The 15,136-nt window shown below is 40.7% G+C and overlaps 1 protein-coding gene across 2 annotated transcripts; it reads right to left on the reverse strand.

Annotated features, from left to right (window-relative positions):
- Window positions 1-1,120: 1,120 nt before the first annotated feature.
- pcdh18a (protocadherin 18a) lies at window positions 1,121-8,027 on the reverse strand. Of its 2 annotated transcripts, none has more exons than XM_081361917.1 (4): window positions 5,198-8,027; window positions 4,858-4,913; window positions 3,834-4,003; window positions 1,121-2,383 (listed from the first exon to the last, which is right to left on the reverse strand). In XM_081361917.1, exons 1-4 carry the CDS (start codon window positions 7,685-7,687, stop codon window positions 1,728-1,730), a joined length of 3,372 nt encoding a protein of 1,123 aa, XP_081218043.1. In that variant the 5' UTR covers window positions 7,688-8,027; the 3' UTR covers window positions 1,121-1,727. The 2 variants fall into 2 exon arrangements, with proteins under 2 accessions (XP_081218043.1, XP_081218042.1); XM_081361916.1 differs by having other exon boundaries at window positions 4,858-4,946.
- Window positions 8,028-15,136: the final 7,109 nt, after the last annotated feature.

The following is a 15,136-nucleotide window of genomic DNA, read 5'->3' on the forward strand; positions in this document are numbered from 1 at the left end:
TGCCCTGCACTTCCAATCATCACGTTTAAAAAATGGTTTATGGTCAAAGGTATAAGGAAGAAGAACGCAAGTTCAAGGTCGTACAGTCAAAGCAGCTTCCACGGTGTGAGATTTCTGTATTCAAAGTCCAGAGTGGCAACCATTTACACCATACAATTATACTAACATACATAGAGGTGATTGTGTGAGAATAGAGCCTGCTCCCCACTTGCTGCAAAGAATAATAAAGTAAAATCAATGTTGAGCGAGTGTGTGTGTGTGGATAATGGCCACTCTATGCTTTGGTCAGGCCAGCGAATGATTCCACACTGCATCACATCGACTGGCTGCACTCCAGATTACTAATCCTGAACAGCTGCCTGCTGTTAAATTATACACACCGACAGGTGTTAACCACACATACACACAAAACACAAGCACACACATTTATAAACATGCATGCATAGATCATACATAAACCCACACACATGCATATGCTAAAAGGTCCAGTTGCCCGTGGCATATAATATGTGTATATGAGCTATAATCAGATAACAACATTTTGGGGGCATTGTGTGTTTTTTTAAAGCCATAATCTTTCTATGAGCTAATTACTCAGGGTTATAGCTAATTACTAGGAGTTATAGCTGGGTAACCAGGGCAGAATTACATCCTTTCTGTGTTTGCAAAGACAACAAAATGAGGCTTGACACATCATGCATATAATCAAAATGTTATTTCTAGATCAAATGTGTATTTTAAGTACTTAATCAGATTTGTATGGTCAAACAGGATTTGATTAGCATTCCTGTTGGACATACCATAAAACATTTTTCTTTTCTTTTCTTTTTTGGGACTGCGATACCCGCTCTGCTCAAAAGGGGGAGCTCTTAGTAAAAGCAGCTGTGACAGAGGTCCATGAAAAGAGATGCATGTTTGTTATAAGAATCACTGGTTAGATTCTGTAGGGAGTTGATCGATTCTGTCTGGTTCATTTCCAACAAGTTCCAAGGCTAACAGTAAAAGATGCTTTCATAATGAAAGCTTACGAATTCGGATTTGCCAAAGGGTAAACATAAATTGCATCTAAGACCAATTGATTTACTACAGAATAAATAATGAAGGAAAAACAGACAGCGTTAAAGAGATATTTCCAAATTGTTTAATTCAACATTATTGTAAAATCGTAACAGTAAGGTCTGCTGACAAAGAGAAAAATCCTTATAAGGTCCCAAGAAACATTTCACAGTCACTCATGGATAAACCATGGAAAGAGAACCATTCTAGTCAAAGTATTTTGGTGTTCACAATAATGATAACAGACAATCAGACCACCAATACAATGTGATATCTGTATCAATTAAAACATTCTTACACGCACACACACACGCATACATTTGCAAATATACAAACAAATCTTGGTTTAATTTTAGGTACATGCAGTGAAATACTGTATAAAAATAGACATTTGAATTGCTTTCTGTACAAACACATATATACATATAAATACGGAGTAAAAAAAAACATAAAAGGCATTTACAGTCACATTGTGTTCACTTTTGTACAAAAAGACCAAAACGTCATACCAAGTAAACAATATTAACCGAAAAGCTTCCACATGCGACTCAATCAAGGCTACAGCGCTGAACTCTCTCCCTTTCCCCTCCTTTAAATGATTAGTTCACTCTATGAAAATAGAGCGAACGAAAAAGAATGAGATAGGGAAATGTTCTTTAACAGATTGTTGCTTAGCTCTGGCGTACGTCCTGAAGCAATTTGTTGATTTCGGCAACCAGTTCACTAGCGTCGACAACTTCATGTCTCGTGTCGTTGCGTTTTCCCTGCCGCTGGCTGAGCACGCTGTCCAAGTCGTCCTCTTCATAGTTCTCTGGAATCTCCTCCATCGCCGGCAGCCATTTTAAATGTGCCTGTGGTGCCGCATGATTGGCTGAGCCATGTCCGCTAGTCACGGCACCACCGGGATTCTGAAAGTGAGTATTGGCCGCCCACACCGCAACACCCTGTGGGTAAGAGGGACCGGTAGATGACGCTTTACCCGGCAGGAAGCCCTTTCTAATCTCCATGCCAATGGAGGAAGGGGGCAGGCCGGTGCATTCTTCGAGCTCTCTGACCTCAGCGTAAGAAGTTGGCAGGAGACGTTGGAAGACGTTGTTCATTTCTGACAGCAGAGAGCTGCCGCATTCCTCATCGTTGTCCTTTCCGAAGGTAGAAAAGCTCTTCTTAGCTGAGTCGACTGACTGCTGGTCCTCTTCGAGGACCTGAGGTCTGCTCTCTTCTCCGGGGATGTACATGTTCACACGGTAATCCGAGGACGCCTGAGATGGCATCCAGCACTGGTCAGAGTGACCCAACACACGGCACTCCTCCGTACACAATCTCATGACTGATGAGAGAAAGACAGAGAGACATTTCTCAGTGGGTTTTTAGAAGCAAAATCAATGGAACTTGGAGTTTAAACATTATCCCCCAGTTTCACAGACCAGGCTTAAGCCTAGTCCCAGACTAAAATGCATGTTTGAGCTGTTGTAACTGAAAGCAGCTTGCACTGACATTTCTTCAAATATTTCAGTGCCATTGTTTTGTCTCAAGATGCACAACAGTTTTTCTTTCTTTTTTTCTAAGGATCGTTTATTTTTATAAAATAAAATACTTAAATGTTCTAATTGAACTAAGACCTAATCCTGATTTAGTCTAAGCCCTGTCTGTGAAACCAGTCATTTTTAAACTGTAAACTAATTTGCATCTATTTTAATTACTACACATTTTAGAAGAAACATCTGAGACAAAGTTGATACTGTACTTAAATGGAAAAAAAAAATGTTCCTGAGCTATGACAAAGCAACCTCTGAGCAATGAAATTTCCTCTGGGCATGTGAAAAATGGCAGAAAGGAAAGTGAAGAAAACAAAGGGATGAAAGAGAATGGGAAAACGAAGAGGAATGATAAGGTTAGGAAGTTAGAGAATGGATTTTGGAGGTGGGCGGGGGTTGGTGAGGGAGCTTGAGAAGCAGAGGAGATTGAGAGTTTGTCATTCTTCCATTCCAGTTTCTCTGGTAGAGGCTAACATCCTTTGTTAAGCTGGATTATTATTCATTACTTTGGCAGTGCTCGCTCGCACAAATCAGATATGACTGAATTTGAATATTAGAGACAAAGCAGCAAGGGGGAAAAACGAAGAGGACAAACTGGAATTGGGATGGAGAAAAAAGCAACTGAGTGAAAATTACAATAAACTACTTGGGTGAGGAAAGGGTGGGACTATAATCGATGCACACAGGTTGCTTCTTTCTCTCTATAAAAGAGGAAGAGCAGCGCTGAAATAGCGGCCCTCTGGGGAGAAAAGAGAGTGTGTGTATGTGCAGAAGGGGGGTTTAACTGCATTGTGAAAGCAATTACGGTGAATTTTCCTCAGTTCAGATTTTGAAAGCATAGGGCTGTCACTCAGAGGAGAGAATGAATACAGGGAAATAACACTCCAGTCCACGCCTCCACGCACACACATGCACATACACTGTCTTAAGCTACAGATAAACCAGATTGAAAATGCAAAAGGTAGTGGTTACAAAAATAACATGATTTGAAACAAGAACCACGTAATTCATAGGCTTTTTCCTTAATTTTCTCCTGCATATTGAGTGTAAAAGCACAGCGCAGGTCATTTAATTTATTCCTGCACCTGTTTACAACGTAATAAAAGTAAGTCACGGTAGACTGGGTGTTAGACTGCATCATTAATGCAATGTGCTCGATATAATCAAGCTGATGAATGTCATAATTCAGGGTGATAAAAGGTGAGAAGCCACATGAGAGACCAATCAGACTTAATTTCTCACCTGGGTGGAGACGATGGTGTCCATCGCTGTGGAAGAGGTCTCCGAAGCCGTCGCCTAGCAACCGGTCGATGGGCGAATCACGGCCCATCTCGCAGTCGCTGTCGCCCGCATCACTGTCGCCACGCCCACTATCTTTAAGACTGAACTTATCCATGTCCTGGAGGGCGTACCTGCACACACATTCACACAAACAGTTACAGGTTGATCATGATGCTCTGGAGTATACTGTAGGTATAAAATATATACTATTTGCAAAATTTGAATTAAATCAATGACTAAACTCAATCACCCGATTTAAAGGTGATTTGTAAGAGAAATCAAACATGTAACACATTCAGAATGGCATTACATGTTTAATTATATGAAGTCAGCTAAAATACTCAACTCAAATCATCTCTATGCATTGCATACAGTCTATGAACATGCATATGCAAATCAGACAAGCACATGCCCCACCCATCATTTTACCTTTGTTCAGACTATAATCTTTATTTAACCATCATTTAAACAGATCTATCCAGTGATGTCTCTTTAGCACCATGCATTTATCTCACACCCAAAAAATGTCCTTTAAATATATTGATTCACATCAGCAGAGGCGTGCATGACAAAAAAAGTAAAACTACCTAAAGCTAGTGTTTTTAAATCATCAACGTGACATTGAAATGCATCATTGCATGGAACAATGGTGTTAACAATATGCATGGGATAAAATGACATGATCCAAGAACAAAACGCAGATGAGAGGAAAGAAAAAAAGGCACAGAAAGCAAGCTATGACCTCATGTGAGGAGCAGTCCAATCAGGATCTGCGAACGTGGGTGACCACGGCAACAGGGAAGTTCTGTCCTATTCTACCACAAACATTTTAGAATACCTATCATCCAATCCGATCGAACCAGCAGCACACAACAGGTTGAGTATCACTACCCATCTACTCTACCATACTATTTAGAGCACATCATGTCCATATAAGGAGTTGGAGCTTGGAGCGTAGTAGTTGTTTGTTTGTTTGTAAGTTTACCTGTAGCTGCGAGAGTATTTGTTCCCTCTGAAGCTGGGCCGCGGCTGATACTGACCCTGATGGAGTATTGAGAGGAGCTGTGAGACTTGCTATAGCAAAAACAGATGACATAAATAAAAATAAATACTGATGGAACACGACACTCGTTCACACACTCACACACACGAATGAACAAAATGAAAAGTGTTAGTGCGGGACAACACACAATGACGTGAATGTTATGTTTACATAGGTGAATGAAAAGATGAGTATAAACAGATGGACAGAGATTTCACAAGCTCTTTATGAAGATAAGCGTAAATTAAACTGTTTCAATTGGCATTCAAAGACTTGCTTTTACCTCCACAGGGGGCGTGGCATGTGTAAGTTCCAGGGCGAAGTTCTCAGGGATATGATTGGAGGAAATAGTGACCAAGCTGTTTAGCGAATGGCGGCTGTGTTGGCTCTGCCGGCTGCCCATGTGGGCCCGTTCTGGTCCAGGCGAGGAGGTTGGCGAGCGATGGTGCGCCCGGATCGGGAGGGTCCCGTTGACAGTTGGCATCAGGGTGATGTCACCCTTATGGATCTGCCGTGAGGGTTTTTTAGGGTGCTGTTGGTAAGTAGACTCAGCCACTCTGCAGTTGTATGAGCGAGTGTCCTTCTTTTCACGTGAGCAGCGAAGGGCAAAGGCCACCATGATGAGAAGTAGAACAGCACATATCGCCCCAAGGGAGATGATGATGATCATTGACACGTCTAGAGGGCCATCTCCAGTTCCTCCACCTGTTAGATGGGGGTTCATGTGGTTCTCAATGTTTTCATAAAGTGAAAGCCTCAGTAGGGCTCTGGCACTAAGGGGTTGGGCACCATGGTCCTGCACTAGGATGGCCAGCTCCACGTGATCCAGTGGAATGTCCTGCATGCTGACATTGGTCCGAATTTCGCATGTTTTAGCATCCATGGCGAAGTAACCTGCCTCGTTGCCTCCTACGACAGAACATGAAAGGTCACCGTTGGTGCCAGCATCACGGTCTATTGCACGGACGACAGTTACAATGTCCCCGACCTCTGCGTATTTGGATACCGGAACATCAGCCGTGTGGTTCCACAGCTGAGGCATCATGATGACCGGTCTGTTGTCATTCTCATCCAAGACAGTCAACACAACGGTCACGTTACTACGCAGCGGAGGACTTCCAGAATCCCGGGCCTGGACTAAGAACGAGATCTGACTTACGTCTTCACGATCAAAAGTACGCAGAGCATAAATGTCTCCGTTAGAGGGGTCAATGGTGACGTAAGTGGAGATGGAGCTCCCATGGATCATACTTTCAAGTATAGAGTAGCTCACTTGTCCATTCGGCCCCAGGTCTGGATCTGAGGCCTTCACAGATGACAGATAAGCTCCTGGTGAGTTATTTTCTGCCTTGGAAATCTCATACCTGCTCTTCTCAAACCTCGGCGCATTGTCGTTCTCATCCTGGACCTGCACAGTGAAGCGTTTGATGGTAGATAAACTTGGAGAGCCTTTATCTTCGCCTATAACGGTCAAGCTGAACTCTGACCTCTTCTCTCTGTCCAGAGTGACATTTGTAACAATCATGTAGTTCTTCTCATATGTCTTCTGCAGCCTGAAATGACCCTGGCCGTGGAGACGGCACTCCACCTCCCCATTCAACCCAGAGTCCAGGTCATCTACCCTCACTAGAGCAACAAATGAATCTACTGGAGCTGTCTCTGATATATAAGCTATCTCCTCGTTTCCAGTGGACATTAAATTAATACTAATGTCAGGTTTGTTGTCATTCACGTCCACCACTTTGATTATAACTTTACAGTGTGCTGGCATTGAGTTGGGGCCCATGTCTTGAGCTTGAACATCTATGTCAAACGAATTTGTGCTTTCAAAGTCAACTTTCCTCATCAGTGTCAAATGACCATTATCTGAATTAATTTTAAAGGTCTCTAAAATTTTAGGTGACACGTGACTGCTAAAAGAATATACGATTTTTCCATTGGTCCCTTCATCTGGGTCAGTGGCATTCAGATCAATAAGCAAACTGCCTACAAGGGAATTTTCAAGCAAATTGATCACATAAGATGGCTTCTCAAATACCGGATTGTTGTCGTTCGAGTCAGCTATGTTGATTTTCAGGAGCGTTGTTCCAAATTTTGGGGGAACGCCCCTGTCTGAGGCAGTGAGCTGGAGTTCATAACTCGCTCGCACCTCTCTATCCAGCTCTTTAAGCACAACGAGCTCCGCGTACTTGGCGCCATCGGTTCTAGTTAAAATGTCAATCTTAAAGAAGTCAGATGGGGTCAGAGAGTATGTGTTCAGAGAGTTCTCCCCGACGTCTGGATCGGTGGCGCTGTCAAGGGGAATGCGCGTCCCCACGACGGCGGTTTCGGAGATCTCTATGGGAATGACGGGGCGCGCGAACTGTGGCGCATTATCGTTAATGTCCAAAATCTCCACTTCGATGTGGAACAGCTGTAGGTGCTCCGTGGGGAGGGTGAGGACGTCAAATTCGATAGTGCAGTTAAGATTCTTTTCACACAGTTTCTCGCGGTCTATTTTGGTCCTGATGCTGATCTCTCCATCCTGGTCGCGCACAGAGAGAAGAGTCGCGCTGCCGCGCTGCATGGCTCTAAAGCGTAACGGAATCGAGCTCGGAAGTTTGGACAAAACATCAGCGACATCTTCTCGAAGTCTGGCGATTACTGTACCCACCTTCTGCTCTTCGTAAACTTGGTATTTCAGAGTTTTAGCCGAGACGTGTTGTGCCAATGTTACGAGCACAGCAAGTTTGAGTAAAGTGACACAGAACACTGTGCCCTTGCTGGTATCCATGTTGGTTTCCGACAGGCACAGAAATAAACTCTCAGAATGATTGTCGCTTCCTTTGTTGTGCTGGCTCAATCCTTCACATGTGTTGTTAAGGTCTAAAAAACATCTCCAGATGCGAGAGAAAACGTCTTCTCAAAGGGTTCCGACGTCAAAAATAAGTATTGACAAATAAACAGAGTGCAGGAGTATAAACAAGCAATGACATTAAAACCAAAAGCGCATTTCCCTCTGTCACTAAGGAGAAATCTGTTGCGCGTTTCAAGAGACTGGAAGCGCAACCTCCGTCTGGAGAGCCTGTGTGCGCGCGTATCTGTCTCCCGCTGTCTGAAGACACTCTTTGACTGACTAACCCAAAATAGCAAAGCCTCCTTTAGAGCCACGGCTTCAGACAAAACGCTTCTCCTAAATCAAGGGCTGCCCCTTCTCTCTGCGACTGACCATTCAACACAGAGCCACTATAGATCCCAATTAAATGAAGGGGAGAAAGGAAGTGGATAACTCCGCCCTTTAGGGTCTCTCTCTCCCCCTCACTCTCTCTCTCTCTCTCTCTCTCTCTCTCTCTCTCTCTCTCCTGAACGCGCTTCAACAAAGGATGAGAGAGCAGAATTTAAGAATAACTCGAGCTGAACTTTCCCTCAGGATGAATGCCAATACAATTTATTGAGTTATTATTTATCTCTATCTTATATTAAGCATCGTAGAATGTTTGTTTGGTGAATTCGTATAAGCTACAGAAAAAATACATTTATGATATGACCTCATTTATGAATCTAAATGTGTTTGGTGAGACTCACTTTTTTTAAACATCTGTAACTCAGTGTTTTTAAGCACTTAATATAAATATAACAATCCCATATTTTTCTGCCATAAATAAAGAAGTTTAGAAAGCTTACTTATTCCCAAACTGTATAAATTAACATAATATAAGAAAAGTGCTGTTGTAAAAATGAAAAGATACCATTTAGGGTTCTTGAGATCACCCCCCTGAAGAAACCTATATATGCATCTATAAAAAGAAAGGAACTTGCAAGGTGGAATGCATAAATTCCTCCAAGAACTCCAAAAGCACTAATGGTAGCCAATATATAAGTTTCCTAAATGCTCTTCAGAGGATTCTGCCAGTGTGACAATCTTATAAGAACCACTAATAGGATTGAAACACCAGATGAAAACATCAACATTAATTATTATTCACAGAGGGCAGTCTGTTGCTCTGACATATAAAGGGCTGTTGTGCTCATGGGGTCCTGTTCCACATTTTACTCCATGTACATTTCTGTTGCTTCTCCATCATTCGGTGAGAAATGTTTTTTTTTATTATTTTTTTTTTTATTGATATTGATATTAATAATTATTCAATATTTAAAAAATAGAAAGACAACACAAAACAAACAAAACCTGGAAGCAAATATAGAACTATAAAACAGATCTAAAACCATGAGAGTGTTTGTGTCTCATGATCGTGTCCAATGCCAGTCCAGTAGAAGTATGCTGGAAAGTGTTACAATCCTCCCCATATGATCAGCCACAAAAGTTCTAATTTAACATATAGGCTACACAAAAACAGCTTGTGTGAGATGCTATGTATGTACAAGACACCCTAGTGATTCAGATCCCAGTTCTTTAACATCCATCAACATGATCAAGACTTACTAGCTTTAAAACACCAGATACACTGGTGTACAAACAATTTTCACACAGAAATTGCTAGTAATTTTTTTTTTAAAGAAATTGCAAGTAGCTAACACGTTGAATTAAACGTGAAATTTTGAAGCAGAAAAACTGAAATTGTATTTTCTTGTAAAATGCAGTCAAATAATCTTTGTTTTATTTACAAAAAATACATAACTAAATTACAGTAGCCTTGCACAGTAGGCTATACAGAATAACGTTCTTTCATTTTGCTGGACTAGACAAGACTTAAAAAAAGTGCTTAAGTGTCTTTCTTAAATCCTTTTAGTGTTGCCCTCGTTCCCTGTTTAGGGTTTAGGTATTCTCACGCGATACTGACTCGTCATCTGCCATATAGATTTGAGTTTAAGCTGTGTGTCGAATCACTTGTTCTGATGAATGAGTACAAAAAAACTCACTCACGCGCACAAACAGCTATACGCACGTGAATAATACGGTTTTACATGTCTTTTGGTGTGATTCCAGCTAAATGTATTAACATAACATCCATGCAAGTGCTTAAGAAGAATGTGCACAGTCTGGACCGGGTCGTCTGGACCGAGTCACTTGCATTTGTGCTTGGGTCATGGTTACTCTTTGAGAGAAAGCTTTCTCCGAGTCTAAACTATAGAGGGAAATTAGTTCAGTTTGAAAGTGTAAAAACGGGGACAATTCAATTGCTCTATCACGCTCACGGGCAAACGGATGAATAAAATACATTAAATGGCCTATTTCCCGACTCTCACTCAAATTCCCATGGTGATATTTTAACCCGTGGAAATGTAGCCAACCATATCAAACGCACAGAAGTTGGGCTTGGATTAATAAAAAGCCCTTTGGCGACAGATTTGACACAAATGCTGCTCCTCTTTTCCCAAGCCTGGAGTTCCATGTGCTTTAACAAACCAAGAGGGCCCATACTGAGACACTGGGGTATTCTGGCGACTGTTTGGGAAAGTGATTACCAGATATTTCCGCGTTACCAGAAGGCGCACGTTTGACCCCGCCACTTTCTTTTGTTTAGTTTATTCTTTTCATAAGACACCATGTTTGCGAATCGTCTGCATTTCGCCCGACCAATTTTAGCAGGGCGATTTTAACCAGGTTGGATACGGCCGAGCGCTCTCTTTGGCTCCGAAGATTTAATGCAATTACCTCTGCTCTAATCACATTGCCTGAACAAAGACGTCAAAGTCTTTGCTGAATTTCGGGGGTTCTGGAATGCCCGCAGTGTTGCATGAAAAAAAAAAATCACACAGTCTAAAAGAAGTGCGATAAGTAAAAACAGATGCACAGCCTAATGCACTTAGACACGGTTTGGCTTAAAAAAGAAGAAGAAAAAATCCCTCATCTGACATAACCTATTTAAACTCGCGAACAATGTGATAGTAAAACAAATACATTTAAGTTGAAAGCCAACTCACGAGGCAGGTGCAACTTGACACATACCCCCGGTTTTAAGCCTTAAACAGCCCCAGACTAAAATGCATGTTTGAGCTGTTTTAACTGAAAGCAACTATCTTAAAATATGTCAGTGCCATTGTTTTGTCCCAAGATGCACACCAGTAATGTTTTTTTTGAAGGCACGTTTATAAAAGTTACTCATATAAGGCCTAACCCTGGTTTAATCTGAGCCCTGTATGTGAAACCGGGCTGTAAAATCATTTCTAATGCTGTTTTTAGCATTCAAAGAATGCCTATGACTGATTAGGCTCAAATGGAATAATGAACAAGTCATGGAGCAAAGAAACATCTGCATTTTTGGTGGCAGTACAACTTTACTACACCATACGGGACCACTGCGTCTCAATCTCCCTGACAGAGGCTCATCCCTCTATGTGCCATAAAACCAAACCACGGATTCAACTCTTGTCATTGATATTCTGTCCTTTCCCAGTCCAACAATGGCCCCAGCAGGTGGAGCGCAGACCAAATGAGGTTGGCTTCCAAAGTGGCGCGCGAACTTTGCTTTTAGTGTCGCTGGAATGCGCGTGAACGAGCGCGCGCTGCCGTTGTAAAGGCACGCGAGCATCTGTCGCCTCGTCTGTCTCATTATCCGTCATTCGATTAGCGCTCTCTCTTTCAAGGCGGGCAGCGTCTCGCTTTCTCAATAGACCCCTGGTTACAAAGGTCTCTGACAATGCGCATTGTTATTCATACCGGGCCAAAGAGCAAACCTAGTCCTCTCCCCCTGGTTGGAACGGTCCTTTTACTGCTTTATGAGTCGTTGAGCGGGATAACAAGACTCAAGAGTCTGTTTGCTCGCGTGATGCATGTAGTGTTCGTTCTTAAGAGCACTATATTGAGCTACGTGTCGCGGTAAGGGCGACAAATTTATTGCTGTTCTTTAACAGTAGCCCACTATGGTAACCCAGCCCTGCTATAAAACCACAAGTTAGTGTATGTACAGGCTAATTTGTGGAAATGATATGACAGCTGCACTCGAGGGCCACCCTCGGCTACACTGTGTTGCTAATGTGCCAGTGAGAGTTTATGCTTACAGTGCAGAGAGAGCTTAATACTGTCCATTAATATTTGACTGAAATCAAAGTTTGCATATTGTATGAATGAAAAACCTTGGGTACACAAAATCCCTAGTGATTCCTGCTGAAAATCTATCATCATTTGGAATCAGAGCTAAAGTGTATTCTAATGGGAATATCTGTATAAACTGATATTCCCACAGGATTTTTGCTCTATTGGATAGCCTACTGTGAAATCTTTTTCAAAACCCACTTGTATTAGAACAATCTTCTTCTGCTACAAAGACAATTTAATTATATTAGTCTCTAAATTAATAATTTAATTATTTTTTGTTTTATTATTTTGAACGTTTTATGTATAAATTTATATAACAAAACACATCCTTGAGTGCTTTTATTTATTTTATTTTTTATTTTTTTGCAGTTTAAAATGATTAATGTACATTTTATTCCATTGGTTATCATAATAGTCGTACTGGGAAACGTGTTCAAAATATCTATTTTCTCTTGTTTAATACTGTGCACTACCAGAAAAAAAGTACATATTGTCACTGGGACAGATCCATTAATGAACTTATATGTACTCTTGGGGTTGTACTGTATATATATCCCATAGGGGTTGATAAGGTACAAAAATGTATCTTTTGAGTCTACTGCCCCAGTGACAAGCTGTTGTACCACAACGATTTATTTCATTCTACAATGTGGTATGTTGCAATCTGTTATCCTATTAGTGATCTTTAGAATTGAGTCAAGTAAGTATTTCTCCTCTCTGTTTTTGCAGAAATAGGTTATCCATAATTCATTGAGTCAATGTCATGTACCCACGCGCACGGACGCACACACACACACTCACGCTGGCAATGAGTAATACAACCCAGTCTCACGGCAGTTCGTGATGTGGTCACGTAATTTAATCTATTTATTCGTGGCAGGGACACGTTAATTTCGTTATTTTCGTAACTCCAGCACGTAATTTAAAATAATGCATTTCAAATGGATGAATCTTTCGTGCAACCAGCACGATTCTTTCTGCCGTTATTTTCGTAATTTCAGCACGTTTTTTAAACTAATGCATTTCAACTGGATGAATCTTTCGTGAAATAGCACGATTCTTTCTGGAACCCTGGCCTGCAGCGTTGAAATTTGACGTCTTGGGTCAGCACGACCAAAAAAAATATTCAGGGCGAGTCAAATGGCTGCCCCTAGATCATTTTTTACTGGCCCTCCAACTGGTTTTTGATGTTTAAAAACCCTCGCAATCTGATATCAAAGTGCCCTCTGCGCAAAGGTTTAGCGCGTTCATCAGCGGTGAGTTTAACAACGCACACGGTGTGCAACCGCATTCAGCGGTGAGTTTAACAACGCACACGGTGTGCAACCGCATTCAGCGTTGATTTTAACAACGCTCAAATGCAGGTAAACCGGAAATCAGAGGTGAGTTTGACCAAACCAACGCTCAACTGCAGGTAAAACGGCATTAAAAAAAGGTGAGTTTAACAACGCTCCAAGGCGCATGCATGTAAGCAGTTTAAGCATTTAAGAGCATGCTGGATAACGTATTTTTATCGGAGGTTTGCTGATTTTTATATATATATATATATATATATATATATATATATATATATATATATATATATATATATATATATATATATATATGCTTCGATTGTGTTAAATTAATCAGTTTTATTTGTATTTTTTAATTATTATTAAATCCTCTAATTAATAACGCTGACGTCACCGCATGGGTCGATCCCAAGGTCCATTGCGATTTTCCACTCGGTAAGTAGAAGAGTTAATTAATAGAGATGGATACTATTCTTACATTTACACATCAAAAACTGTTGAATTAGGACAAGAAGTTGTGTTTAGAAACTTTGTAAGGTGGCCATTTCATTCTTATGACGATAAATGATTGACGACTTTATAGCTTTTAGCACCAAAATATCGATTTTTGCAGGCTAGCAAAGTTAGCTAACGTTACTTAGCTAACGTTAATTGAATTCAAGTTCATTTTTTCGTATATAATCATGTAAGGTAGCCTATTACAGGGGAATATAAGATTTTCAGTATTACATTAGCCCACAATTATTATCCAACATTATGTTCAGAATGAAGAACGGTGTTGCCAGATTGGTTAAGTTAGTTTTACAGCCTTACGCATCATTGTTAAAAATCCACGCAAAATTATATAATAAACACCCACATAAATCCATAATAAACTATACAAATTCATAACTACTATTGTGGCTAATCTCAATTTTCCAATATGAAATAAAAGATAATAGAGAAAATAGAAAAAAAATCACTAAAGAAAATAGAGTGAACAGAACCAAGTCCATTTTAGTTTAATTGAGCACTTCAGTGCTCATTTAAAGAAAAGGTATATTTAGCTCTGTGCATAACAGTCACAAAAATGTTATATTTTATCCATTGTTAAGTAATTTCATTGTCTCTGTCCCATTAACTCCCTCCCCGTAAACAAGTGTTTTTTTGTTTTTGTTTTTAGATTCTTCCAACATTACCCACCTACTAGTAGATTACCATTACACCACCACAACCAAAGGCCCTTTTAAGCGCCAACCTCTCTGGATTTGTGCACTCTTTGTCTTTCGGTCTGTCTCTCATTTCTGTCTGTGTCTCTTATCTCTGTCTGTCCATCTCTGTGTCTGTCCTTCTTTTACTGTCTGCCCCTCGTTTCTGTGATGACCACTACACGTGTCACCGATTGTCAAGATGACAATTACATGGAGGGGAGACGGATGGCTCTTGAAATGAGCTTAGAACATGTTCTGACTGAAGCCAGGGTAGGGTTAATTTTTTTAAATTAATTTTCAGATGCAATGAAGTAGAGTGCCTACATTGGGTCCTAGTCCTATTCTATGTATTACCACGTACAAAAAAATCAATTGTACCTTAATGGTTGAAGAAATATTTAGGCTATAATAATCACTCTGTGTAGACTATTATATAAGCCTAGGTACCTCAGACTCATTCAGTCTGTGATTGTATCTAGCTGCTCTCAATTGTCAAACATTTTTATGAAAGGGGTATAGAGTTGGTTTTTACTTTTGAACTCCTTGGTCCAGCCAAACTGAATGCATTGATCAAGGATTCTTTCTTGAAATTGTTTTTCCACCTCAAAATATATAGGGTATAAAGTTTATGATAAGAGTTTTTTTTTTCATATCCATTGCATCTTTTGTTAAAAATATATTTAACAGCCTAATCATGATTTTCACTTCAACCCCCAGAAAGAATCCGAGGAGCAGAGGCAAGTTCCCCCTCCGCCAAT

The sequence above is a fragment of the Scardinius erythrophthalmus genome (genome assembly GCF_964197995.2).
Source record: "Scardinius erythrophthalmus genome assembly, chromosome: 3".
NCBI lineage: Eukaryota > Metazoa > Chordata > Actinopteri > Cypriniformes > Leuciscidae > Scardinius > Scardinius erythrophthalmus.

Excerpts from the sequence above, each read along its gene's own strand:
- pcdh18a (XM_081361916.1), bottom strand. The coding sequence starts at position 7,687 with ATGGATACCAGCAAGGGCACAGTGTTCTGTGTCACTTTACTCAAACTT. Across the intron at positions 4,947-5,197 it reads ATGCCACGCCCCCTGTGGAG|CAAGTCTCACAGCTCCTCTC; the intron begins GTAAAAGCAAGT and ends TTTTTGCTATAG. Across the intron at positions 4,004-4,857 it reads AAATACTCTCGCAGCTACAG|GTACGCCCTCCAGGACATGG; the intron begins GTAAACTTACAA and ends ATGTGTGTGCAG.